At 48.4% G+C, this 26,502-nt stretch overlaps 1 protein-coding gene across 11 annotated transcripts in view; it reads right to left on the bottom strand.

The window, feature by feature from the left end:
• Positions 1–26,502, bottom strand: part of ZNF618 (zinc finger protein 618) — a 173,575-nt gene that overhangs the window by 26,257 nt on the left and 120,816 nt on the right. For 5 of the 11 annotated variants that reach the window (XM_028107975.2, XM_028107976.2, XM_028107982.2 and 2 more), the window contains exons 4-11: positions 23,343–23,438; positions 19,976–20,053; positions 19,318–19,356; positions 14,409–14,498; positions 13,460–13,495; positions 13,290–13,367; positions 6,808–6,867; positions 6,179–6,268 (exon numbers count right to left, since the gene is read on the bottom strand). In XM_028107975.2, coding sequence (XP_027963776.1) covers positions 6,179–6,268; positions 6,808–6,867; positions 13,290–13,367; positions 13,460–13,495; positions 14,409–14,498; positions 19,318–19,356; positions 19,976–20,053; positions 23,343–23,438 — 567 coding nt within the window. The remainder of the gene's footprint in view (positions 1–6,178; positions 6,269–6,807; positions 6,868–13,289; positions 13,368–13,459; positions 13,496–14,408; positions 14,499–19,317; positions 19,357–19,975; positions 20,054–23,342; positions 23,439–26,502) is intronic. The other 6 variants (XM_028107977.2, XM_028107987.2, XM_028107978.2 and 3 more) reach the window with 3 other exon arrangements.

Below are 26,502 nucleotides of genomic sequence, written 5' to 3'. Positions count from 1 at the left end.
TTTTCTAATAAAACAGATTGCATACTAGAGAAGAAAAGAACAGCAAACTTAAAGACGCGGTACCAGAAACTATCCAAATTGAAGCTCAAAGGGAAAACGGGGCTGATGAACTAAATGGAGCTTCATCACCAAATGGTTTAACACATATGTAAAGTCTCAACAGAAGAAAGATTGGGTAATAAGAATATTTGCAGAAATACTGGCTGAAATTTTCCAAATCTGATGAAAAATATAAACCCACTGAACCAAGGAACTCAATGAACCCCAAACAGAATAAACACAAAGAAAACTATACACCAAAATCAAACTGCTAAAAAAACAGTAACACAGAGATATATTTAAAATCACCCAGACAAAAAAGACACATTGAATAAAGAAGAACAATCAGAATAATCTCTGACTTCTCATCAGAAACAACATAAACCAGAAGATAAAAGAATGACATTTTTAAAATGCTGAAAGAAAAATTTCTCAACTTAGAATTTAATATCCAGAGAAAATATCCATCAAAAGGACAGGTGAAATAAAGACATATTCAGTTCAGAGATTCTTTCACCAACAGAACTACAATATAAGTAAGTGTTAAAGGAAGTTCTTCAAGGAATGAGAGAAAATAATAGATGGAATGCAGATTCATACAAAGGAAATAAAAGTACAGGAAGTGGTAAATATGTTAGAAAATAAAAAGGCATTTTTCTCATTTCTCAGTTAACAAATAACTGACTGTTTAAAGCAAAAAGAATAATTGTTGGGTTTATAACTTAGGTACGCACAGACATATGATAAGAGTAGCACAGAGGACAGGAAAGTAGAAAATGGAGGTGCACTGTTATAAGGTTCTTAGTGACGTTATGAATTAAATTTGTGGTAGATCGTAATACATAAAAGATATACATTATAAACCACAAAGTAACTACTAAAGAAAAAGAGATATTAGCTAGAAAACTAATGAAGGAAATTTTTTTTTAAGTTCTCAATATTAAAGAAGGCAAGAAAAGAAGAAAAAATGAACGAGATGGGCCAAACAGGAAAAACAAGACAAAATATACAAAATACAAAAAATATGAAATAAAAAATTCAACCGTATCAATAAATAATACTAAATGTAAATGGATGAAACACTTCATTTAAAAGGCAGGGATTACCAGACTAGAGAAAAGAGAACCAACTACATGCACACACTTCAAATAGAAAGACACAGAAAGATTAAAAGAAATATACCATGCAAATACTAATCCTAAGAAAGCTGTAGCAGCTCTATTGATATCAGGTAAAGTAAATTTCAGGACCACAGTTATTACCTGTTAAATAAAGAAATTAAGAAATGAAAAGATAAAAGTATCAAACAATTTTAAAAGGGTCATCAAGACCTAACGATCCTAAGTGTGTGCACCTAAAAGCAAAGTTTCAAAGTACATGAAGCAAAAACTGACAGAACTAAAGGGAGAAAAGGCATATCCACAATTAGAGTTGTAGATTTTAATGCCTGCCTCTTAGTACTTGATAGAACAAGCACTTTTTTTTTTTTTTTTAAAGCCTGAAAAGGTATAGAGATTTGAAAACCATTATTAACCAACTTCACTTAATTGACACTACACTCAGGGAATACTCCTCCCAACTCATTTCTAAGAGGCCAGTTTTACCCTGATACCCAACTTACATTACAAAAAAGAAAAGTACGCTACTGGTTGGAATGCAAAATGGCATAACCCCTCTGAAAAACAGTTTAGTTGTTTCTTTAAAAGTTACACGTACACCTATCGTATGATCCAGCTATTCCACTCCTAGGTGTTTACTCAAGATTAATGAAACCAACTGCCCATACAAGTACACAAATGTTCAGAGCAACTTTATTTGTATTAGCCCCGAACTAGAAACAACCCAAATGTCCATCCACAAGTGAATAAAGCAAACTGTGGTATGTGTATCTACACAATGAAATACTCATCAATTAAAGGGAATGAACTACTGATACATGCAACCATGGATGAATCTTAAAACAATCATGGTGAGTAAAAGAAGCCAGACCCCCACAAACACACAAAAAAGGTATATGCTGTAAGATGCTATATATGCAATATTCTAGAACATGTAAACTTATCTACAGTAACAGAAAGCACATCAGTGTTTGCCTGGGGAGGGGCAAGTGGTGAGTAAGGGATTATAAAAGAACACAAAAAAACTTCAGTGATGGGTGTGTTTGATATCTTAATTGCAGTGATGATTTCATGAGTGCATACACAGGTCAAAACTTAACCAAACTGTACAATTTAAATAACAGGCACTTTATTGTACTACAGGATGCCTCAATACTGTTTAAAAAAAACCTCACCAGAAATATTTATCTTCTTGATTATGACCACCATCAACAAACCATTGATATTCATGGGGCACGGCTAGTTCTAGGACTGTAGTTCCCTAGCCTTAAGAAGTCAGTTTTGGGAGTGATATTAAAAACTATGTAAAGGGGCGCCTGGGTGGCTCAGTCGTTAAGCATCTGCCTTCGGCTCAGGTCATGATCCCAGGGTTCTGGGATCGAGCCCCACATCGGGCTCCCTGCTCTGTGGGAAGCCTGCTTCTCCCTCTCCCACTCCCCCTGCTGGTGTTCCCTCTCTTGCTCTCTCTCTCTCTCTGTCAAATAAATAAATAAAATCTAAAAACCAGGTAAAATTCTGGGGAATTTTAGATAGAAATGATCAGAAAGTATGTTCTTGAAAGCAAATAACTCTACAAACTACCCTAGGTCTTAAAGTAATTTACATACCTTTCCAAGAAAAAGAAGTTTCATAGAGGAAGTCACTCACTAGGCAAAGAGGAAACATCCTAACATTGTAAGTTTCTTCAGTTCATTTCATAGTTGGGACTCTCTGATAGTTTTAATGTGTTTTAATAAAGTATAGGCATGGTGATTTATTTAAGAACAATGACAAAAAGGGCGCCTGGGTGGCTCAGTAGGTTAAGCGTCTGCCTTTGGCTCAGGTCATGATCCCAGGGTCCTCCCTTGCTTGGCAGGGAGCCTGATTCTCCCTCACCCTTTGCCTGCTGCTCCCCCTGGCTGTGCTCTGTCAAATGAATAAATAAAATCTTAAAAAAAAAAAAAAAAAAGACAACAACAAATCAATCCATGTAATATACCATATTACCAGAATAAAAGAATCCTAGAATCATCTCAATAGATGGAAGAAAAAAGATAAAACAGTGATTTATGACAGAAAATTTCAGTAAACTAGAAATAAAAGGTAACCTCCTCAACTGATAAATGGCATTTATAAAAACCTACTTCAGCAAATATAATACTAACTGATGAAAATGATCACTGTTCATGGTGAAAAACTGAACCCTATGATTAGGAAAACGGCAGAAATACTCAATTCTCCTATTCAACAATATACTGGAGGGTCCTAGTATAGTGAGATGAAAAAAATAAGAAGAAGAATACAGACTAGAAAGAAAGAAGTAGAGCTATCTTTATTGGTAGATGAAATCAGTATGTACAAGGAAAATCCTAAGAAACTGACAAAAAAGCTATTAGGACTAGTTCACTATTAGTGAACGTAGCAAAATTTCAGGACACAAAAATCAATACACAAAAATTGTGTTTTTATGTAATAGCAACAAGTAATCGGACAACTAAAAATCATAGTAGCAAAAAACAAAGTACTCAGATAATTTCATGAAATATGTGTAAGACTTCTACTCTGAAAAATATAAACTATTGCTGAGAAAAAAAGACCTTACTTGGAGAGATATACCATATTCATGGATTGGAATACCCAGTATTATTATGATGTCTATTCTCTCTAAACTGGTCTATAGATTCAGGGTAATCCTAAACAGAACCCCAGTTGGATTTTTTTTAGAAACTGGAAATTAGAAATTCCCCTCACATTTATACGGGAAAGCAAAGTTCCTAAAATTGACAAATATCCTATTAAAAGGACAAAGTGGAAAAACCAAGAGTACCTGAATTTAAGATTTACTATAAAACTCCAGTAAATAAGACCATATTGGCATAAACATAGACAGAGTGACAAAACAGAAATAAACTCATATATACTTACGCATGCAACTGATTTTCAACAAAGGTTGCAATGCAATGCAATGCAATGGGGAAAGGACAACTCTTTTAACAAATGATGGAACAACCAGAATCTCCATATGGGAAAAAATGAATCTCAACTCCTACCTCTCACCATTCACGAAGTTAACTTGAAAAGATCACAGACCTAAATCCAAAGGCTAAAATTATAAAGCTTCTTTTTTTGTTTTTTTCTTAAGATTTTATTTATTTATTTGACAGAGAGAGACACAGCAAGAGAGGGAACACAAGCAGGGGGAGTGGGAGAGGGAGAAGCAGGCTGAGCAGACAGCCCCGCGCGGGGCTCGATCCCAGCACCCTGGGATCATGACCTGAGCCAAAGGCAGATGCTTAACGAATGAGCCACCCAGGTGCCCCTAAAATTATAAAGCTTCTAAAAGATAATTAAGGAGAGTATCTTCACAATCTTGAGGTAGCTAAGATATTCTGGGTAGGACCCAGACAGTACTAACCATCGAAAAAAATTGATAAATTAGACTCTGTCAAAATAAAAACCATTTATCAAAAGATACTGTATGAAAATCAGACGGCATGCTGAAGACAGGGAGCAAATATTCACAGTATATAAGACCTGGATCTAGAATATATAGAGAGAGCTCTTACAACTTAATAATACAAAGACCAACACCCCAACCACAAAATGGGCTAAAGACTTTAGACAATCTGCAGAGTAAAGTATACAAATGGCCCATATGCAGATGAAAAAGTGCTCAATGTCACTGGTCATCAAGAAAATACAAATTAACACCACAATGACCACTACACACTCACGGGAATAGCTAGAATTAAAGAGCCCATCACCTCCAAATGTTGGCAAGAATGTGGAGCAAGCAGAACTCCCATACGTGGCTAGAGGGAGTGCAAGATGCTACTGCCATTTTGGAAAATGGTTTGTAAGTTCTTACAAAGTTAAACACTCTCCCCTATGATCTAGCAATTTTACTCCCTGGTGTTTATCTGAGAGAAACACATATGCCCTCAACAAGCCTCTTACAAACACTTTCATAGCAGCTTCATTCGTAAGAGCCTAAAACAGGAAACAACCGAAATGAACAACAAAAGGCTAAACCAAATGTGGTATTTTCATAAAATGGAATACTGCTCAGCAGTCAAAAAGAATGAACTGATATATACTACATGTATGAGTCCTTAAAGACGTTTTGCCAAGTGAAAGCAGCCAGATGCAAAAAGAGCATTATACGACTCCATTTGTGAGGACTTCTGCAGTCAGTGTAGGTTCTAAATACTCTCATCAGACCCAGGGTCCTCAAGCCCGAGCCCTGGGTACCACCTGAAGTGGTCAAGTCCAGCCCCTAATTCCACACAGAACCCATTGGCGTACGAATCTCCAGATCCGAAGGCCACTAGAGGGGCTGTTTCAGCCTCGGCAAACCAATCCTCTGTTTGATCTAGCCTAAATCTCTCATACCCTCCTTGCCCACATACCTGGGGATCTAAGGATGGAGCCCCCTCTGACACACAGGAGGGAAGCTGTGAAATCAGTAGTTTCAGGAGAATGGAAGGCTGGGATGTCCCACAGGAGGGGCCCTCAGAACTTTTTTCTTCCAGGCCAAGGGAGAAGGGAGAGATTGAGGGCCAGAGACAGGATGGGACCTGCCCAAGGTCACGCAACCCTGCGACCCAGCTGATTAAAACCCAGGGCTTCTGAGTCTTGGCTTAGTGCCCCTTCTAGCTTTCCACCCCTTCCACCACCAAGGACAAAGAGGCAGCTGTCTTGTCTAGCTGGCCATGGCTTAGCTGCATCACGTGGCGCTGGCTCTCAGGAACCACATGATTCAGAGGTGCTTAGAGGTGAGGACAGGACCACTGAAGGACGTGGATGATCGCTGCCCACCCTGAGTCTACCGATGGCGACTCAGGCTTTCCTGGCTGAAGGATGGGGCCTTCCCAGCTATTCCAGCTTCCACAGTAAGGTGGCCCAGGTCAGACCTGGACACCTGGAGATTGCCCGGGGCCAAGCTCACCTTTGCGTTCACCCTCCCCTGGCAAAGCCTCAGCCCTAGGGCTGGCCCACCCCTCCCCCGACTCCCCCAGCCCCCAACCAGAGAAGGTACTCACTGATGGGGGCGTGTAAGGCCACGTGCTCCTGGTAGGGTGTGTAGTACTTGTACTGCTTTCCGCAGAATTCACAGGTGTAATTGCCAGTTTCTGTCCAAGGAGAGGAAAGGGTGGGAATGGGCGCCTGACTCCCGTCCAGAAGCAGGCAGCATGCTCCCTCCCCTCCGACTCCCCCCTCATCCTGGGACCAAGTACAATCAGGAGCTCACTGGAGTCAGACCACCTGGGTTCAAATCCCAGCTCCTCCATGTCCAGCTGTGTGACCTTGGGCAAATCTCTTAACCTCTCTGTGCCTCAGTTTTCCTATCTGTAAACGGGGGTAATAATAGGACCACCTTCTAGGATTGCTGCGAGGATTAAATTTATATGTCAAGTGCTTAGAACAGTACCTGGCACACGTGGTTTCTCCAACACTCCACCCCCAGGCCCTGGTGTTCAGGAAATGTGTGGTGACCTGAGCTGACCCCCCAGTGCCAAGATCTCGCTCAGCCCCTTTGCGAGCCCTGCCTTCTGCAATGGCCACACTTGGGTCCCCTCATCTCCAAGACCTTCCCCACCCCAAGCACCCCCACCCCCCAGCAGGAGGGGGTCACATCTTCCTCTTGGGTCCCACCAGACTTTATCTTTACCTCTCTTTTGGCACTGCCTAACTTCTTTCTTCTTAAAAATTTCTGATGTAATATTGTTCACTGGGGGAAAATTATAAAATACTGATAAATACAAATACAAAATTTAAAGAGTAAGAGAAATTTCAATCATCTGTCACCCCCAAACAAAGAGTAGCAGCTACCCCTTGGAGGGGGGACCGTGCAACCTTGCCATTCGCCCCAGGCCCCACCCCTCCCCTCCCCTCCCATCTCTTCCGGATCGGGCTTCTCTCCCCCTGACGTCATCTGTCTGGCTCCGGCGGGCCTTGAATTAGCCAGCCCTGATCCATATCCTCTTTGTAACCTGGTGTATTCAATCGACAATACTTTGTGGACATCTTGCTTAGTCAATAAACATCGATCCATACTGCATTTATTGGCTGCATGGCTCCCCCTGGACTCTGAAATCTGCTGAGCCAGTCTCCTACACCAGGGGACGTGTGGATTGTTTCAAAATTTTTCCCTTACCAAAAAAAAAAAAAAAAAAAAAAAAAAAATGCTGTGATCCACATCCCTGTAGAAATGTTTGCCCATTTGCTCATTATTTTTCATATCGCTGCAAAATAAAGATTTGTGCATAATTGTTGCTCGTTATTTCCTCAGGATAAATTAAGGGTATGCATTTTTAAGGCTTTTGATAACCATAGCACCAACTACATATCAAAAGGTTGGGTCAATTTTCATCCCAATCAGAAAGATTTGCCTCATAGGGGGAACCACACTGCACTGCTGCTTTCAAGTTCCATCTGTCTGCGTTCTAAGGAAACTATTTTTCACGTTTAACCGCAGTGTTTCTTCTGTGACGTTCCCATTTGTGTTCACAATGTTTCCATAGATATATTTACCTTTTTTTAACTGCCAAGAACTCCATAAGGACATCAACAATTTTGTTTATATGTTACAAGTATTTTTTCTCAATTTTTTTTTAATTCTGTGTATGGTTTTTCTCAGTATGGACTTAAAACTTTTTCATAACTTTTATAACTGATTCACTAACACTGGAAAAGATCTATTTGCTGTTCATAGGCTTCAAAGTTGTTAGAGCAACTGTATTTGTATTATTCAAACCCTATTTGATCCCATTTGTCTACCTGTTCTATCAAAGACTAAATGTTGTGATCAATCCTTCCACTGTGTCGTACTTCCAAATTTATTTTGTATATTTAGATGCAATGTTGTCTGATACATATAAATAAGGCTCATGAGATCAAAATCATCCCTGTTAATTGCAGCCTTCAGAACATGACATTATTTTCTAACACAGTGCTTCTAAAAGGCGTGGTCCCTGGACCAGCAGCATTAGCGTCATCTGACAATCGGTCAGAAATGCAAATTCTCAAGACTTCTCCAAGACACGCTGAAAGAAAAGTTCTAGGACCAGGATCCAGGAAATCTGTGTTTCAACAGGCCCCCTAGAAAAATCTGACACACAGGAAACTTGAAGAACCACTGCTCAGATATTTAATTACACTGTTGTATTAGTTCGTCTGACATTAGTTACTAATTCTTGATCATTTGTAAGAGCCTTTCTCCTTGTTTGCATGTGCCTAAAAACATTTCCCTAAATTTTCTTGGGAAAATTCATTAAAAAGATACTTCAGCAAATGCCACCACAAAATGCTGAGCAAAAGCAATCGTGGTTCCTGCCTTCAAGGAGCTTACAGTCTGGAAAAGGAAACAGAAAAATCAAATAATCACACAAACTTAAAAACTGCAACTACAATGGGTGTTCTTAAAGGAGACATTTACAGTGCTATGAAAATCCCAATAGGGAATTCAATCAGTTAAGGAAGCAAGAGGGAGCTCCCCGAGAAAGAGTATATAAGATGAGGAATTACAAGGTATGTCTCTAATAAACCATTATTTCAAATTAACTGGAGAACCTTTGTCTTCTAATAAAAGAGATTATGCCATTTGCTTTTATTGCTATAATTGACTTGGTTTTACTTGTTCTGTGTTTTGATTCCTTTATGTTCTTCATGTTCTACCCTTTCTGGTTTGTTTCCTTCGTTTTCTGTTGTTTGATGCATGAAATCTTTTCTCTGCCTCTCCATTATTCTCCAATATTCCATTATTTTCCAATATTTTCCTTTGTCTGTCTTACACAGCATGTAAGATACATCTGTCTGTTACAGTTAAGCAGAAAATGACATTTTCAAGTCTATTACCATGGAGAATGGTAGCTTAACTCCGTGCTTCTCAAACTTTAGCAGGTTTAAGAATCATCTAGAAGGGCGGTTACAACACAGATTGCCCGGCTCCGCCCCAGAGATTCCGATTCCATGGCTCTGGGGTGAAGCCTAAGAATTTACTTGTCTGATAAGCTTCCGGGAAATGGTGCTGCTGCTGGTCTAGGGCCCACACTATGGGAAGGACTGGTTTAATCTACTCTACCGTATCCTTCACCTACTCCTTCTCGTGTTCTTACAAATCGTTTTTAATACTGTAGAATGATCTTTGTCTTTTGCATTCAATTTTGTAATCATATTCACATTTTAAACTTATTTCTAGTTTATCTGGTTTTAACACTGACCGCAAGTCCTCCTGTGCTATGAATTCATTCCTCACAACTGGAGTGCTTTTTATGAATTTTTTGAAGATGGGTACATGGGGAAAATAGTGTGCTTTCAAGCCCTCACTTTTCCCTTTACTCATAAATTACAATCTGTCTAGATATCTAATTCTCAGGAAGTAACCTATGTTTCCCTTCAAAACATATTCCATTATCTTTTGGCACTGAGTACTGTGCAGAAGTCTGAGGCAAGTCCCCTTGGATTCATCTGTTAATAACTGGCTTTTCTTATGCCTAGATGCCTGCATGTTTGTTCCTTTATATTTACAGTTTTAAAAAGTCACAAAAGTCTACTGAGTTATGGGTCTCTCTATACTGAGGTAGATTATAGCCCAATCATCTGTCACCCCCTGACATACGGTGAGCCCTTAAATCAGCATACATGGGTTGGCCTTTAGCATATCTCCTATTATATCTTTGGAGCATTGCTTCCGTCCCACTGGTACAATTATCTGGAACCGGCTCCCCAGGCTCCATAGTTAGCTTGTTTTCCCCTTGTTCTCTTGATCTGTTCAGGTTTCTCCTCCCCATAATTAACTCCACTTCTGCAGATCAACTCTGCTCTTTACTACACACAATGTAGGTTTTAATTCTATTTTCTGTTTCTCTGCAGTCCTTCACCTCACTCCTTTCTCTGCCTCTTCATTTTATGCTGCTGCTCTGTCATTGGACAACTTCAGGCTCCTCTCTCACAGGGGTCATGCTACGGACTGAACCGTGGCCCCCACCCCACCCCCAAAGTCAACTGTTGATGCCCCACCTCCCCATGTGATGGTGTTTGGACATGGGGCCTGTGGTAGGTAACTGGGTTGAGATGAGGTCATGAGGGTAGGGCCTCATGACTGGATTAGTGCCCTTATATAAGAAGAGGCACCGGGGAGCTTGCTTGCATCAGTTTCCCACCACGTGAGGGGCACAGACGGAAGGTGGCCATCCCCAAGTCAGGAAGAAGGTTCTCACCAGAACCTGATCAGGCTGGCACTTTGACCTTGGACTTCCAGCCTCCAGAACTGTGAGAAAATAAAGCTGTTTAAGCCATCCAGTCTGGCAGTTTGTTATGACAGTCCAAGCAGACTAAGAGAAGTCATATTTTCTTAGATTCAGTTGTGGCTGTCAAACAGAATTTTCTTCTAGATTTTGTAGTAGGTCATTTTTAGAGGTATGCTTTTCCTCCAAGTCTCCTAATTTCTGTCTTGTTAGGTGGAATTTTTACAGTTTCATACTTTGGGTTTTTTTTCTTTTAATTTAAAAGTTTTTCAAGTTACTCATCCTTAGCCACATATAAAAATCGAGTAAACTATAGATGATCCAGACTTACTGTTTTCAGTAGACATGAGTGAACTGTTCTTGAGCCCCCCATTATCATGACAGTAAATTATCATGGCAGACGACTATCACGGTAGTAATTCTCAGATCTGCAGCTGGAGAGCAGGCTGACACGCAGGTCCCCTGTGACCAACTGTCTCCTTCTAGAAGGATTCTTCTGCTGTCATGGCTCAGCTTCCTCCTCCCTAGGTACCTAACTCCCCAATTTGCTCAGGTGATGTGGATATGGATGGTGTACTTCCCAGCATGCACTGCTTCTGGGGTTTTCCCCTTCCGGGACCCACAAAGCTCTACCTGTGGCCAAAGTCCCTTTGTGGGGCTCTGTGCCTCTCATGACTCCTCTTACTCTACAGCTTGTCATTTTTAGGGTTCTGTGACCTTGGCCTGCTTGAAACCCAAGATGCAGCATTCTTATCTCATGAGGCAGCTCCTGAGCGGTAACAGGAGATGCTCACACTAGTCTAGCAATCTCAGTTTCAAAATGTCAAGCTGGGAGCATGCAGGGAGCCAAACCCAGTTCCGTTTTCTCAGTGCAATTCCCAACTGTGTATGATGTGTGACAATTCCTCCCAGATCCTAGCACTGGTCGTCTGTCCAACTCAGTTACTGATATACGGAACAAGTTCCATCTGGTTCTGTAGTGAGTTTTCTTGTTGTTATCAGCCCATTCTTGAGTTAAGGAAACCGTGGATTAGGGAGATCATAAAGCGCGTAGGACGTCACGCAGGTATGAAGTGTAGAGCGGGCGTTTCATAGATGGGATGCTCTAAAGCTCCTAGTCTTGGCCATTTCTTGACAACATCACTCATTTGTTATGCCCTGAATACAAGCCAGGGGCTGGGCCAGTCCCTTCCTGCACGTATCCGCCAGCGGCCTTACAGAACAGAGAGATGTTCTCGTCCCCAACTTCCAGATGAGTCAAAGGACACTAAGAAGGGCTAAGTAACTAGTCAATTGGTGATGTCAGCATTCAAACCCGGGCCTGATTCCAATTCTATTTTCATAATTACGATGCCACGGATGGAAGGGCAGGGCTAACCCGGGGGCAGCAGACCGGCAGTTCTGAGATGGCAGGTCACAGATCCCGCTGTCCCTGTCCTGTATCTGTCCATAATCGTCCATCACAGAACAGGGCTCACTCACAGGTGGGTTTCGCCAGTTTAACTTCTACCCGTTTTAGCGCTGAGGGCTTCCTTATTTTCTTCTAGAGAGAGAAAACTGGACACATCCGCATAGTAAACTCATGACAAGCACTGCACTAACCGCTTCACAGTTACCATTCCAACCCCAGTCTCCTAAGTGCTTAAGAGTTCAAAGAAAGCAATGACCCAGTCAACACATTCTGAAGGTCAGGGCCAAGCTCCGCCCTGTGAGGAGCACCTCCAGCTTCACTGTTTTTCCTGCCCTAAGATGTCCTCATGCATTCAATGTTTGCGTGTTTATTTTGGCAAGCTACCTGAAATCCTTATTGTAATGAGGCAGAGTCAACAAAGGTCTTTTTTAATGAGTGGTAAGCGAGAGGAGGAGGAATGCCAATTCCTGAAGGGCTGGACCAGACACCTCTCACTGGCCGACTCCACCCAATCCATTCTTCTAGAAACAGCCAAAATGTTCTTCCTAAAATGTGAATCTGATCAAGTCCCTTCCCCACTTGGGAAACTCTCTAGCTCATTTCCCTCAGAAGGAAGTCTAGAAGCCTTCCTCTGGCATTCAAGGCTCTCTAAGACCCGAGCTCAGAAACTGACCGGCCTTTCAATTCCCTAGAACAAGAGCTGCTCTCCTGCCTTCACCCCGTGATGCAAGAGCTCATTCCCCACCCTGGCCCCCAAAGCAGAAGCCTCCCCGCTTCCCAGGGCTGGTCAGGTGCTTCCCCGGCCCCCATGGCTCCCTGTGCTGCAGGGCATGCTCTATCTATCTGCACACTGACCTACTGTCCCCTTCCTGTGCCAAGTACCCAAAGGCAGGGCCACAACGGCTCCACCCACTGTGTCCTCCCCACGCTCCACACAAGTGTGCTGAGAACAGGCAGGCAGCAGGTGTGGCACCTGCCCTCAGGGGTTTCATGGAACAAGGACAGAATGTCCAAGTGCCTCCCTTGGATGGCTTCATTTGCCAATGAACCCCCCTTCATCTGCGGATGACGACAACAAGGGTTATTTTCCGAGCACCTATTATGTACCAGGCACTGTGCTAATAGGTGATTTACATTCACGATCTCATTTAATCCCCCAACAAACCTTCGGGGAAATGTAGTCCTATTGACAGGTGAGGAGCCGAGGCTCAGGACGGCTAACAGACCACCAGGGCACCAAGCATGTGCTACACTCACGGCCCTCACCTTGACCCTGGGCTGTTCTGCTGCTCCTCAAAAGCTGAAGTCCTAAGACTGGCCCATCTGACAGGTGGGCAAAGTGAGGTATAAGGAAGCCAGCGATCACTGGCCGGTAGCACTGTTGTGGAATGAGTGAGGTCACCCCCTTCCAATGGCAAGACTCACCCCACCCCCCCTCAGCCGGCCCCCAGCTGTCTCCCCACCCTGCCCACCCCCAGAGAGAGGCCCGCATACTTGGCCCGATTTTCTGGAATGGTTCCGGGGGTTCCTCCTTCACCTCGTCAGTGGCCACAACACCTTGGTCGAAGGGGTCTGTGGGAGAACACACAGCCCTTAGCGCCCTGGTGACCAGGTCTTGGGAGCCCAGGTGGGGACAGGGAGGTGGGCAGTCACCAAGGACTTACCTGCCCGATTCTCGGGGGCCCCTTCCACACTAAACACTGCGCCCGGGTGGGAGGCAGCAGCCGCAGAAGGAAAGAAGCAAACAGGAGCCCTGTTAGTCCCTGCCCACAGCTGCCTCTGCCCAATGCTCCCAGCCTCTCTGGGACCCAGGAGAGCTGCCGTGGCCAGTGTGGATGCCCCAGAAAACCAGGGGCCACAGGAGGGCACATCCCAACGAGGACGCAGCCCGTGCCTCCATTCCTCAACCTCCCCATGGGCTAGGGCCCAACCCGGAGGAGGGCAGATGCTATCTGCCCGGCCTGTTTCTGGATCCTGTCTGTGGGATCACTGCAGCCACCCTCGAGTGGCCAGAACAGGAGAAAAAGAGGAAGAGACCAGGTAGGAGAAAAAGAGGTGATGAGAAGAAGGACAAGCCAGTGGCAATGGGAGGCAGGGCCTGGCTGTCACAGCTTGCGATGGGCCGGGGTGCAGAGCTGGAGAGGGAGCCCCCTCCATCCTTTCCAGGCCCAAGACCCTATTTCTAGGCTTGAGAGTCTAAAAATAAATTACCTAAATTTATGGTTCTAATTTCTAACTCTATAACCTAAGATGCTAAAATATCATTCATTTTAAAAAACTGGTTTAATTTCACCAGAGCATGTATGAAATTGTAAAATGCATGCATCGATATGAAATTGCTGAAATTTGACGGATTCTGACCTACAAAAATGGCAATTTCACTTGGGCTACCCTCATCAGAAGAAGATATGGAGTATGACGGGGACCTTCTCTTTCCCAGAATCCTCAAGGGTCGGTCACTCCCCTCATGGCCTTGACTGCTGCCTGCCCTTCCTCTGGGTGGGAGGGGAGAGGGGACAATTGGGGGCTGGAGAGGGGAGCCAGATGAGCAGCCCGGGTGCCAGGGGTGGGGGTGGGGGCGCTCCTCTTCACAGAGCGAGGGGCCCGACTCACCATCCACAGCGTGCAGGTCCCGGTGCTCCTGGAAACAGCTGTAGTACTTATACTTTTTCCCACAGATGTCACACGTGTACCTGAAATTGTCTGTGGGGGATGGAAAGACACAGGCAGTTACCAGGACTTTGGACCCTCGGGCTGGGGATTTTTTGGGGGGCCAGCTCATCTGCCTTAGAAGCCAACATGGGACTAGGCCACCCCGGCCCCAACCAGTGACCCGTGGACAGTCCGTCCCGGGAGTGTTAGGGGTTCTCTACACAAGGAGATACGAGAGCCTTGAAGCAATGTTCAAACCAAACCCCAATCCCACTCTGGGTGAGCCGAGCTCCCATGGGCCCGCCCCACCCCACCCCCTTCTTGAGGTTACAAGAGAGTAACTGTCACTGCACCTACTACTTCCTGGCGCTGCATGCGCAAGGGGCCAGGCCGGGCACTTTATCTGCCTTTCCTCCGTTGGTCCTTGTGACCAAGGCAGGAAGTTGTAACCCACTGAACACACGTGTAGACGGAGGATCAGAAGGGACCTGTCCCCAGCCCCACAGCGAGGAGGGCCTGTGATAGGCAGCTTCCCAATGACCCTGGCCTCCTGACACTCAGACCCGATGTCATCCCTTTGCTTTGAGCCTGAGCGGGACCTAGGGACTTGCTTCTAATGAAGGGAATGTGATAAAGTGATGGGATGTCATTTCTGAGGTTAGGTTACAAAAGACCGTGACTTTCGTCTCGCTCACACCGCCTCGCTCTTACGAGATGCCCCGGAGAGAGAGCCATATGGCAGCCTCTGGTGAACAGCCAGTGGGGAAGTGAGGCCCTCAGTCCCACAGCTTGGGAAGGACCCAGCCTGCTAACAGCCGCGTGAGTGTTGAAGCAGCTCCTTCCCTGGCTGAGCCTTAAGAGGAAATCACAGCCTTGGCCCACACCTCCCCTGCCCCAGGAGCCCCACAGCCAAAGGACCCAGGGAAGTCACACCCAAGGTCTGACCACGCAAACCAAGATAACCAACGTTCGTTTAAGTCACTCAGTTTTGAGGATATGTGTTACACAGCAAGACGTAATGAATTTAGGGCCAGAGTTTGGATGATTCCTAGGTCTATCCAAATTCTGAGGCTGGACCCACTCAGGACACTGTTCTCACCACGCACTAGCAGGGACCTCCCGTGCGTATTCCTTGGGCAGATCTAGGGATGGCCCATCTTCCTGATGAGGCCCCGCACAGGGAGACTGAATGGCTTGCTCAAGGCTGCACAGTGGGGCGAGGAAGAGCCAAGATTCAAATACTCACTTAACTCCATGCCATAGCTAAGTCAGGGCACATGGCCCTTCTCGGACTGTATAAGCCACCTTCCACTCCTGACTGAGGCACCAGGCCTCCGGCCCTTCTTCTGCTCCCCAGCACTCAAACACAGGATTTGATGAGACTCCCTCCCTCCACCCCAAGGTTGCCAGGCAATTCTACGGGAAGGCTTCTGGTCCCTGCTTAGCTCAACTTAGGGGCACAGAGGACAACAGCCTTCTCCTTGCCTCTGCCCCCCATCCCTTCCACTGCACCTGCAGGCTCTCAAAGTCCCCAGGGCCACAGAGATTAACTGGTCCCCAAGCGAGGCGCACACAGCGTCAGCACACCCAGTCCTTCTGAGGGTCTGGGGACCAGGCCCTGCCACCTCCGAGCCCACCCCTGAAACAGCCAGGCAGCAGTGGGGGGAGGTGGGAGGGTGTGGAGGAGGAAGGACCTGGTTCCACTCTGCCGCACGCAGACTGTCAGCTCAGCAAGTGCTGACCCTACCTTGGGATTCAGCTTCTCTTCACTGCCCCCTAATTTGAGGAGATAGGAGGGTCGTAATGAGCTGATTCCCATGGCTGCTTCCAGGCTGGCCATTCTAGGATTCCAAGCCTGGCTCCAGCTTCAATCCAGACTAGACAATAACCACCACCACACGCCCCATCATGTCCCATCCGGACCATAATTCTCTCTCGGTGCTGGACACTGGGGAACAAAGCTGAAGAAGTCAAGGCCATCCAGGGTCTGGCTCCAGACAGGTCCCTGCCCCTGAAATGCCTCTCCCCTACTGGCCAGTGCTGGTCGCCCTCCACAGCTGCTGGAAGCACCGTCTCACCTCTGCTCACACAGCCCCTCCTACCACCTCCAAGAAAATGAGAACCCCCAGCTTTCTGCCACTGAGAGGCACCATCACCCCGCTCTGCAGAATCCCACCCCATTCCTTCTCAACACGCATGGGGACCACACTCCTGGGCCCACCTAAGGCAGGGGTAGATTAGGACAAAAGAGTTATCCCCAGAGGAAAAAAGGCAAAATGATCTTTCTGCCAATGAAACCACATTTTCAGAGCCTCCAAGAGAGCCCAGAATCTCTAGGAAGGGCACCGCGAATCAGTCTGGGGGGACAGGCTCTGGAGTCAGGCTGCCTGACTCCGACCCGGCTCGGCCACCAACCAGTGTGACTAACACTGGACACACTCCCCAACTGCTGCACCTCGGTTTTCTCATCTGCAAAATGGGAACGACGGTAACTTCATCTCCCAGAGTTGTAATAAAGAATGAGAAAGCACAATGCCTCAAAGACAAGAAATACTTGGTAAATGTTACCTAATACTGTTTCGGAAAGGGAATCAATGTAACAGCAAGAGAACTGGACGTGGAGCTAATCTTTGATTTTCTTAGCTAAGAGATGGGTGAGTGGGCATATGCCTCCATTTTGGACTGTACAATTTTTCTAACAGCTAAATGAAAGACCCTGGACTAGAAGACGGGAGGCCTGGTTTCTAGGCCCACCTCCACCACAAACAAGTTTCATTGAGTTCTCTCTGGGACTCAGTGTCCTCATCTGCAAAACAGGTAGGCTGGACTTGGTAGTATTCTCGACACAACGCTTTTGGCTCCAGGGCTCCATGGTCAGGCTCCTGTCACGAGGATGCCAGGCTTTCTGAGCAGGCGCTGCTGGCCTGGGTCAGGGTAGGGGTGCAGGACGGAGAATAAAATAAAGCACAGTGGCCGTGGGGAGGAAACTCCCTAGGGAGGAAGGCAAAAGTGATGGAAAGACTAAAAATACCCCCAGTGGCAGAGTCCTCTACAGCCAGTGGGCCTCCAGGAACCATGGAAGCCAGATGGAACACAATGGATCATTGAGGGGCTGCCGGAGAAGCCAGGGGCCCAGAATAGCGAAGGAAGGAAAGATAAATAAAAAAGATCTTTAAATGTGTGGCTGACCACAGGCAAACCACAGGAGCCGGAAGAGAAGGAAACTTCTGAAGGAGAAGGGAGCCAGGGGCTAGGCTGGGGCAGGGCTCAGAGAGGAGGGACAGGCTTACACCACTTCCTAGCCAGGGTCCTCCGGCAGGTGTCGGGCCTAAGTGAGCCTCAGAAAGTCTAGAACACAGAATCTTAGCCTGCCCTGCCTGCCTCTCATGTGATGTGGGAATCCAAGGAGAGAATGGATGGGAAAGGGCCTCAGAAGAAACGCTTTTTGGACCGAGTACAATTAAGGCCCTGCGTTGGCCCACACACCTCCTCAATCTGCTTTGTTTTGGAATTTTTTGGGGGGCAGCGGATCATGCTTATTCTTTTTAAAAACCTTTTCTGGCAGGAAGAATAGGGATTGACAAACTATGGCCTGCCCACCCTCTGTTTTGGTGAAAAATTCGTTTCCGTATCATCTCTACGTTCATGCTACATGGCAGAGCTGAGTGGTGGGGACAGAGATGTCTGGCCTGCAAAGTCGAAAATATTGACTATCTGGTCCCTACCAAAGGGTCTGCTGACCCCGACGCAGAAAACCGATCAGCTCCTTCAATTTTCATAAACCAGAAACACCTGTGTCATCAGCACCCAAAAACCCCTTCCCTAGGATAACCATGATTTCTTCCAGCACGAATCACTTTCCCAATTTTGTACTTCCGGTACACAGATCTTAGAGGAGGGGCTCTTGTGTTAGACTCCTTTTGCTAACATTCTGTTTGTGGGTAATCCACTTTGCTGGGTGTAGCCATACATCATTCCTTCTCACCGCTTCATGTGAACACACCACGACTGATCTGTCCATTCACCTAGCACTGGGCACTCAGGTGGTTTCTGGTTTGGGGCTTAAAACAGTGCTGCTAAAAATATCCCAGTTCCCGGGCGCCTGGGTGGCTCATTCCGTTGATTGTCTGCCTTCGGCTCAGGTCATGATCCCAGGGTCCTGGGATCGAGCCCCACGACAGGGTCCCAGCTCCCTGCTCAGTGGGGGGTCTGCTTCTCTCTGCCCCTTCCCCATGCCTGTGCTCGCACCCGCTCTCTCTCTCAAATAAATAAAATCTTAGAAAGAAAAAAAGAATATCCACTTCCCATCTTCTGGTGGACATGTGCACACGGTTCTGTTGGGGATACACCTGCGAGTAGAATGGCTGGGTTCTGGAGCTCAGGTTCTTTGGGCGGGGAGAGGTTCCAGCCCCATCTACACCCATCTGGCTTCTTCTGAGGCCCGTGGGTTTATATCTGGGGGCAGGGCAAGCAGAACGCTGTCCTCACATGGCACGGCCCTATGAGGCCCAGGCTGGGGTAGCGCACCCAGAGATTAGTGCCCATGGGTGCTCATGAGAAAAGCCTGGGAAGTAGCATTTCCCAAACATCAGCCCTGAGTTTCCCAGGGAGGGACCCTGGGAAGTGTACCACAAAGAAACACGTTCACCTTAGCAGAACTCAAGCTTCCCTAGGTTATTTGGCCAGAGAACCTGTTACTGATAGAACACCTATTAGCGTCCCCAGGATGTGTGCCATGAACACACTTTGGGAAAGGCTGCTCTGAGGTACCATCCTACAATGTCATAAGACCCTCTGGCCCCAAAGCCTGAACCCACAGGCCCCTTGGGACAGTCCTGAGGGGGGACAAGAGCAAGGGGAAAATACTCACTGCCTTGGGAGGCTCCCTCCCCTGAGGTGGCTTCGGTGTCTGCAAGAAAGAGAAAATGAGAAGTGAGCAGACCGGACCCATGGCGGGGCCGGTGCCAAAGAGGGAGAGGAGCGGAGCAAGCCGGTGATCGCACCACAACGTGCCCAGGACACTCTGTGCCCATTCACAGCCCCTCCCTGTGCCCCCTGTCGTCAGTCAGGCCCAGCCCCACCGCCCTTCCTCCCTGGCGCCATCTGTCATGTCCCCCTCAGCCTCGTCCTCTTCGGAGCGGAGACAGCGCCCTGCCCCCACTCCCAGGGCTGCCAGGAGAAGCGCACAAGAGGACACATGAGCACCTTCCCCGCAGGGGCCGCTCACACCAGACGGCACTGAAGCACCCTGGGAGGAAGCAGGCCCGTGTGGAGCAGGCAGGGGCAAGGGTAGAGGACTGGAGTCAGGCGGTTACACCGTGTCGGTGTAACATGCCTGGCTGCCTGGCCTCCCAACCCCCCACTGGCCTGTGTGCTCTCCCAAGTAAGGAGGCCTCTTCTCTCCAGCCTACTGCAGACACAGCGAGAGGACTGGCGCTGGGGGCGGGCGGGGGGCCTAGGGTCATCCACAGGCCAGGCAGAGAAGGGGGAGGTGTGGCCCTCGGCTCTGCCCCACGGATGCCACGCACCTCGGTGTGCCCGTACGTGGGTCTGGAAACAGTTGTAATACTTGTACTTCTTGCCACAGATTCCACACTCGTAGGATCCTGAAAAAGAGGAAAGAAAGGGACAGCTCAAGTCAGTACCCAACGTTTACAACTACGAGGTCCCAGGACCCACAGTGATGCCCCCAAGTCGGGTCACGAACTCCATGACAGGGGGCCGGGGTCATCCAGTGGGCCGTCTTAGCCCCAGCAAGCAGAGAAGCAGCAAGGACCAGCCGTCACCGCCCTGAGCTGGGAGTCAGGAGCCCGGGGTCTAGTTCCAAGTTTCTGCCCCAATTCTCTAAGTGACCTTGGGCAAGTCACTTCCCATCTCTGGGCCTCAGTTTCCAAATCTGTTAAGAAAGAGAAGACAACTCCTTCTTACACTTATTCCTTGAGAGGAAAAAGGAACATAAAAGTGCTCTTTCAAACTAAGGAATAAATGGCATCCATGGAAGGAAATCAACATGCATTCAAGTAACTTCTACCTCTCCTCCTTACCAGGATGGGACACACTAAGAGGACAGTCTTTGAACCAGATGGATCTGATCCCCATTCCTGTTCTGCCACTTAACAGCATCATGCCCTAGGTTATTCCCTTAGACACATTAAGCCTCGGTCTGCTCATCTGTCAAATGGGGCTACAAACACCTACCTCACAGGGGTGGTCCTATATTCCCCCTAGGAAGTACCCAGCCCTATCAGAGACGTGCCCTGCAGGGAGAGCACCCCCTCCCCGCCCCCCGCAGTCTTCTGAGAAGCTTTCTTGTTCTCTCAGACATACAGAGACCGACACGGTGTAACTGCCTGACTCCAGTCCTCTACCGGGCACTTCTCCCAGGAGCTGGGACTGAAATGGCTGAGCTCCCAGTAGGCATTTTGGACAGGTCAAGGCGGAGCCCACGCTTGCAGAGCACACACAAAAGGCCCATGGTAGGAAGCCAAGCAGAGCCTATCAGACCCAGCCTGGCAGGGGCCCCAGGCTCACAGGCCCTGCTCATCCCTCACGGAGGCCCACAAACACCTGAGTCCGAGCCGCATCCTTCCTAACAGACTGGCCAGGAAATTCGCACCAATACAGAGGCCCTGGCCCCACGCCAGGGTCAGTGCCCTACAACAGCTAGGGCTAGGGGCCTAAGAATCTGCCTTTTCCAAAAGGGTCCCTCAGGGGATTCTGAGCAGACCAGCAACCAGGTTCAGGAACCACTGACTTTAGAGTAAGACAGACCTGGGAGGGGATCTCAGCTCTACCCTTTACTGGCTAGGCCTCAGTTTCCTTCCGGGAAAGAGTGAAGACTGGCTTGTTCCTGCCACGAGCCCAGGTGTTCACTGAGTGCCCGCATCACCAGCTATTACTGCCTTCAGTCTCTCCTGGGGGCAGAGGCCTGTTTCCTGGGTGCAAACTCCAGGTATCCGGTTAAGTCTGAGGAGCACTGCGTCGGACTGTCCGCTCAGCTCTGCCACAGCCCTCAGCTGACCTCAGGCACTTCCCTTTTCCGGTCTGAGCCTCAGCGGCCTCACCTGTAACCCAGGACGGTGACGCCTACGTCTCACGACCGAGGTCAGGACTAACAAGACACACAGGTGGCCTCGCCGTCTTACCACTGTGGGTCATAAGGGGGACGCTGTCATCCCAACACCAGCGTGGAATCTCGCAGCCTGTTATCCAGTGGTTTTATCTGCCTGAGCCTTGTCTCACAGAAAAAAATACAAATACGGGGAGGGCAAAGATCAGATTGTGTATTTCTCTATCTTTAGCCCCGGGATTGGCACACCACGGGGGCTCAATAAATTCACGGTGTCCTGCCGTTCTACTTATCTGTCACCAAGTCACAATGACCCCAACTGCCTTCCTGTGCCCCTACCCCACTCTTCAACAGTTTCTGCCAATTCCCCTTCAACCGAGAATTCATGGAGCATCTTCAAGGTGCCTGGCACCAAAGCTCCAACCATGAGCCAGTCCACAAGCGATCACTGCCCTCCGTTGACAGGAAGCAGACAGACCACTAGGCAAGGGGACGGGCAAGGTGACGGTGTTACGACAGTGACGTACAGAACCTGGTGGGCCCCAAAGTGAGGGGCCAAAGTCAGAGGGGTGAACAGGCAGGAGGGGCAAAAGGAAAGGGGCAGACGGAGGGGCAGGCGGCCCAGGGAAGGCGGAATCCCCCCCGAGAAGACCAGAGGCCACAGCCTGTGATGAGGCAAAACCTGGTTCAGATCTGACCCACTTCCAGATGAAGTCTCTGTGCCCCAGCCCTGCCCCTCTCTGCCCCAGATCTGGGCCTCAGTTTCCCCACTATAGTCAATGACCTAAGGACTTTCTCAAACCGTGTAATAACTGCAGGCTGCAGTGGGTCCCCCCAGTTGCCCACCCACTTCATCCTGTTGATAAGCAAGCCAGGTCCCTACCAGCTTTATGGGACTTTTCCCTCAACCCACAGAGGGAGCGGAGGATCCTTGAAGCCTTGCTCCCGGATCTCAACCCACACGGTCTCACAAGGGGCGTGGTCATCAGCCCTGCTCCCTCTCCTGGCTGCCCCCCAGGGCAGAGTGGGGGCCCTCGCCCCATGCACAGAGTTTTAGGCCTGAGTTCAAAGTCCTGCCTGTCTCCTCACTGCCACTCACCCTACGACCCCAGGCTTCAGGCGCCGTGTGTGCAGGTGGCTGGGGGCTACGGCGTGGGGAGAGTGCAGCAGAGTGTCAGTCCACCTGGGTTCAAACCCCGGCTCACTAGCTAAGCAGCCAGGGGCCCTGGACAACTCACGGAAACACTCATGCCTCAGGCTTCCTTTCTAAGCACAGGAAAACGGTACCCATCTCGGGGAGCTGTGAGCAGTGACTCTATGGCTAGAGAGCACGGTACCTAGTACAAAGCAGGTACTCAGGACAGCACAGCTGCTCTTACTAATCAGCATTTTCCAGAGTTCTGTAGAAGCCAACTTCCTGCACGCAGCCCAGGAAAGAGACACCCATGGTCAAGCGGGTGGGAGGCACGGCCATTTTGGGAAGGCATGGTGCAGGGGGAACTTAGGGAGAGGTCCTCCAGGAACCCTGTTTAATCCCAGCTCTTTCAACACATGTGGCCACAGAACTCCTTTATAGCCTTGACTTGTTTCAAAGTTGCAGTCCACAGCAGGTGCTGCCGGGGTGGTCCCGATGTTCCAGACTTCCTGATTTCCACAGGCTGTCATCCCTCTGATGACCAAGTCCTCCAGGCCCCTGGCAGGCTCAGATTTGCTGCCCTGTGGCAGTGACAGGGTGGATGAGCGTGGCCCCTTGTGGCCCTGTCTGGCTGTGCCCCCACCCGCATGCCGGCCCCATTAGGTTGTCCTGCCCCTTGGCCCTCACGTACCAGATGCATATCTCAACGCTTGGTCAAAAATCCAGGTCCCTGAATAGCGACTTCGCACAGATCCACCGTGGGGGCTGCCTTCGGGCGCTTTTCCATCTGAATTACGTAAGAAATCAGAAAGATCCCTTAAAGTCGGGGGTGCCTGGGAGGTGGGGAAAGGAGCCAGGTGAGGGGGAGGGCTCCACGTCTCGGGCTGGCCAGTCACCAGAGCTGCCAGGGCCTCGGCTTCTCCATCTGCACAAAGAAGTGTGGTCTACTTTTTCACCAAAGAACCTGTCCTGGCCAGGGGCGGGGGGGGGCACCCGTACCTCCCCTGGGAAGCTGGGCTATGGCAGAAAACAGTCACAGGCCCAAATCTCCCCGAAGTTTTATGTTTTCTCTGTATTCTAACTTGTGATGTAAATAAAACATAAAATTATCCATTGTATGGCTATAACATTTCTCCCCAAGAGCATTCCTGCAAAATGACCCTAGAGGGAGGATATGCCCTGCCTGTGCTGTGGCCTGGTGCCTCTCCCCAACCACAGCCTCTGCAATACCCCAGTGTGGTGCAGGGGGGCGCCAGCGAGCCTTCTCGGGGATGCTCAGCTCAGACAGTCCGGGTCCCCACAAATGACTCCCTGCCCGGCACGCTTCCTCACTCTGCTGGGCTCCCCAACTACCCCTGTGTCCTTTGTCACCACCACTGCCTACTAAGTGCCAGGTGCTTAATGCCCTTCATTCAAGCCTCTCCTACATCTCTGCGCAGGGCGGGCCTCCGAGCCCAACGCACAGCTGAGGAAGCAGAAGCTGGCCAGATGTGCAGCCACGTGGCCAGCTCAGCTCACCCTCACACGCCAGGCAGACACAGGCGATTATCACCCCCATTTCTCAGATGAGGTAAGTAAAGACTGCAGGGACCACACGTCTGGCCACAGGCGGCTCAGACTGGCGGTGATCGGGGAGCCAGTGTATGTGACGGCCACACCTTTGGGAAAAGACCAAGAACAGATGGTGCTTGTTAACATTTACCATCCACTGGGTGCACCCAGGTCTCATTCCCGTCCTCTATCCTCCCAGAAGTCCTGGTGTGCTTGGGACAACTCCGTACCCAATTCACTGATGAGCGTGAATATTCTAGGGGCCAGGCGGTCCAGGTGGGAGCTACTCAGCTGGTGGCTGGCCGGCCTTCAGAGCCACCCTGCTGCCACCGCACCAAGTCACCTCTGGATGCCAAAGGCACTGCAGGGAGAGCCGATCCCCTCCCACTCCCGCTTGCCCCGCCATGTCCAGTCCTGCCTCGGGACTCCCAGAACCCCCTATCCCCTCTCAAGGCTGCCGGGAGGCAGCTGACAGAGCATGCCAGCACACGGCAGCCAAGCCTCTGCCTCTCCCCAACCCTGTCCCTAGTGACGCAAGAATCCACAGGCACTGAGTAACAGAACCTGTCTAGCATTTTCTGGAAGCACGTGGCACACAACGGGGCTTAGCTCCCTCCCCAAGAGCGCAGGTCAGACCAGGTGAGGCCAGGTGGGACCAGGGGACTCTAGTTGCTGAGGCCATGGAGGGGAGAAGTCGGGAAGGCTCCTGCAGGGAAGGCTGCCCCTGAGGACAAGCAATGAGGGCAGCAAGCCTCAGCTCTACTATCTGCACCCAGCTAGCTTTCAGACAAGCTCAGACACCTTTCTAGATACACAAAATGCAACGAGGCAGAAATCCGGAGCAGGTGAATGAGAAGACAAACACAAGAAGGTGGGGGTGCCAAGAAGCACCGAGCCCTCTTGGTTCTGGGACCGAGCAGGAGCAAGGCCCAGAGCCTGCTGGCAGACAAGGGAGCTGGAGAGGTAAATCATGGACAAGTGGGTTTTCTGAGGCTCTCAGGGCTTGGACTCAGACCAAATGTCCTTGGGACCAGGGTCTTCCAAGCTGAGTACAAATCGCCTGGGGATGTGTGAGCACAGGCAGTTTTAAGAGAATCAATACCCCAATCATCAACTTTCATATATATTCTTCCCTAAAATCAATGTGCTGGAGATGTAGCGGCGGGCGGGGAGGCCCCACTCAGCTGGCTCTCCTCACCCACCCCCTGACACGCCACAAGCAAGACAATTCCCTCACCACCGCCCCCCCCATTGGGGCTGCCCATCTCACGGCTCCAAGCAAAGAGGTGATCCCAAGTATTGGAGTGAACCTAGAAAGTGGGCAAAATCTAACACCAGGGAACAACGCTTTCTGTGAATCGTGTGATTTCCAATTCTTTACTCTCAACGAAACTGAAGCATCATCTAATGGAGCTGTTAGTAGAGAGACCATTAACAACAGTGTCTGATGACAGACCCCATGCGATTTTCAGCCCACAACTTGGAAAGAGTTCCAAAAATTGAGTGACGCTCAAAACTGCATCCATCCCTGGTTCCTCACCTATGTGATTAAGCTTTCTAAGTACTTACGTGTACAGAAACCAAAAAGCAGGAGTTCAATTAATGCTAAATCTCGTCTCAGTAGTTAAGCGTCTGCCTTCGGCTCAGGTCATGATCCCAGGACCCTGGGATCGAGCCCCGCATCGGGCTCCCTGCTCAGTGGGAAGCCTGCTTCTCCCTCTCCCACTCCCCCTGCTTGTGTTCCCTCTCTCACTGTGTCTCTCTCTCTGTCAAATAAATAAAATCTTAAAAACAAAAACAAAACTCAATCTGTGAAAAAAATGTTTTAAAAAGTACAGTTTTATGATCCCGACCAATTTTTTTTTTTAGAAATTTCGATTTCCATTTATGTACATCTTGTTGTAGGAGATGAGTGTAAAACAGTGATCAATAAAGACTCTCAGGCATAAAAAATATATTACATTAGGATAAAATCCTGCGAGGGAAGTGGACTGGAAATATGAGTTCAAGGAGAGAAAGGGAAAGATGTAAAATTTCTGACTGCTAAAGATGAGCCTGTTCGCATGTTTTTAAAATGGATGATGGCAGATATTAAACAGCAGTGGCTTTGGATTCTCTCCGATAATTTAGAACAGTGGTTTCACAGTTATAGTTCCAAAATGACAGGTTTTTTTTTTACACAACACTCCAGAAATTAGATCCTTTGTAATTATTTAAACTTTGGATAAAAATGTGAGATGTCAATTCAAAAATACGAAAGAATAAACCATTTCTCAAAATTCCCTTAGGAGGTGATGAAC

The sequence above is a fragment of the Eumetopias jubatus genome, unplaced genomic scaffold (genome assembly GCF_037043125.1).
Source record: "Eumetopias jubatus isolate StellerSeaLion01/CBP00866 unplaced genomic scaffold, mEumJub1_p1.0 scaffold_15, whole genome shotgun sequence".
In the NCBI taxonomy this organism is placed as follows: domain Eukaryota; kingdom Metazoa; phylum Chordata; class Mammalia; order Carnivora; family Otariidae; genus Eumetopias; species Eumetopias jubatus.
The sequence above is the reverse complement of the archived record's forward strand: the minus strand, read 5'-3'. Positions and strand labels throughout refer to the sequence as shown.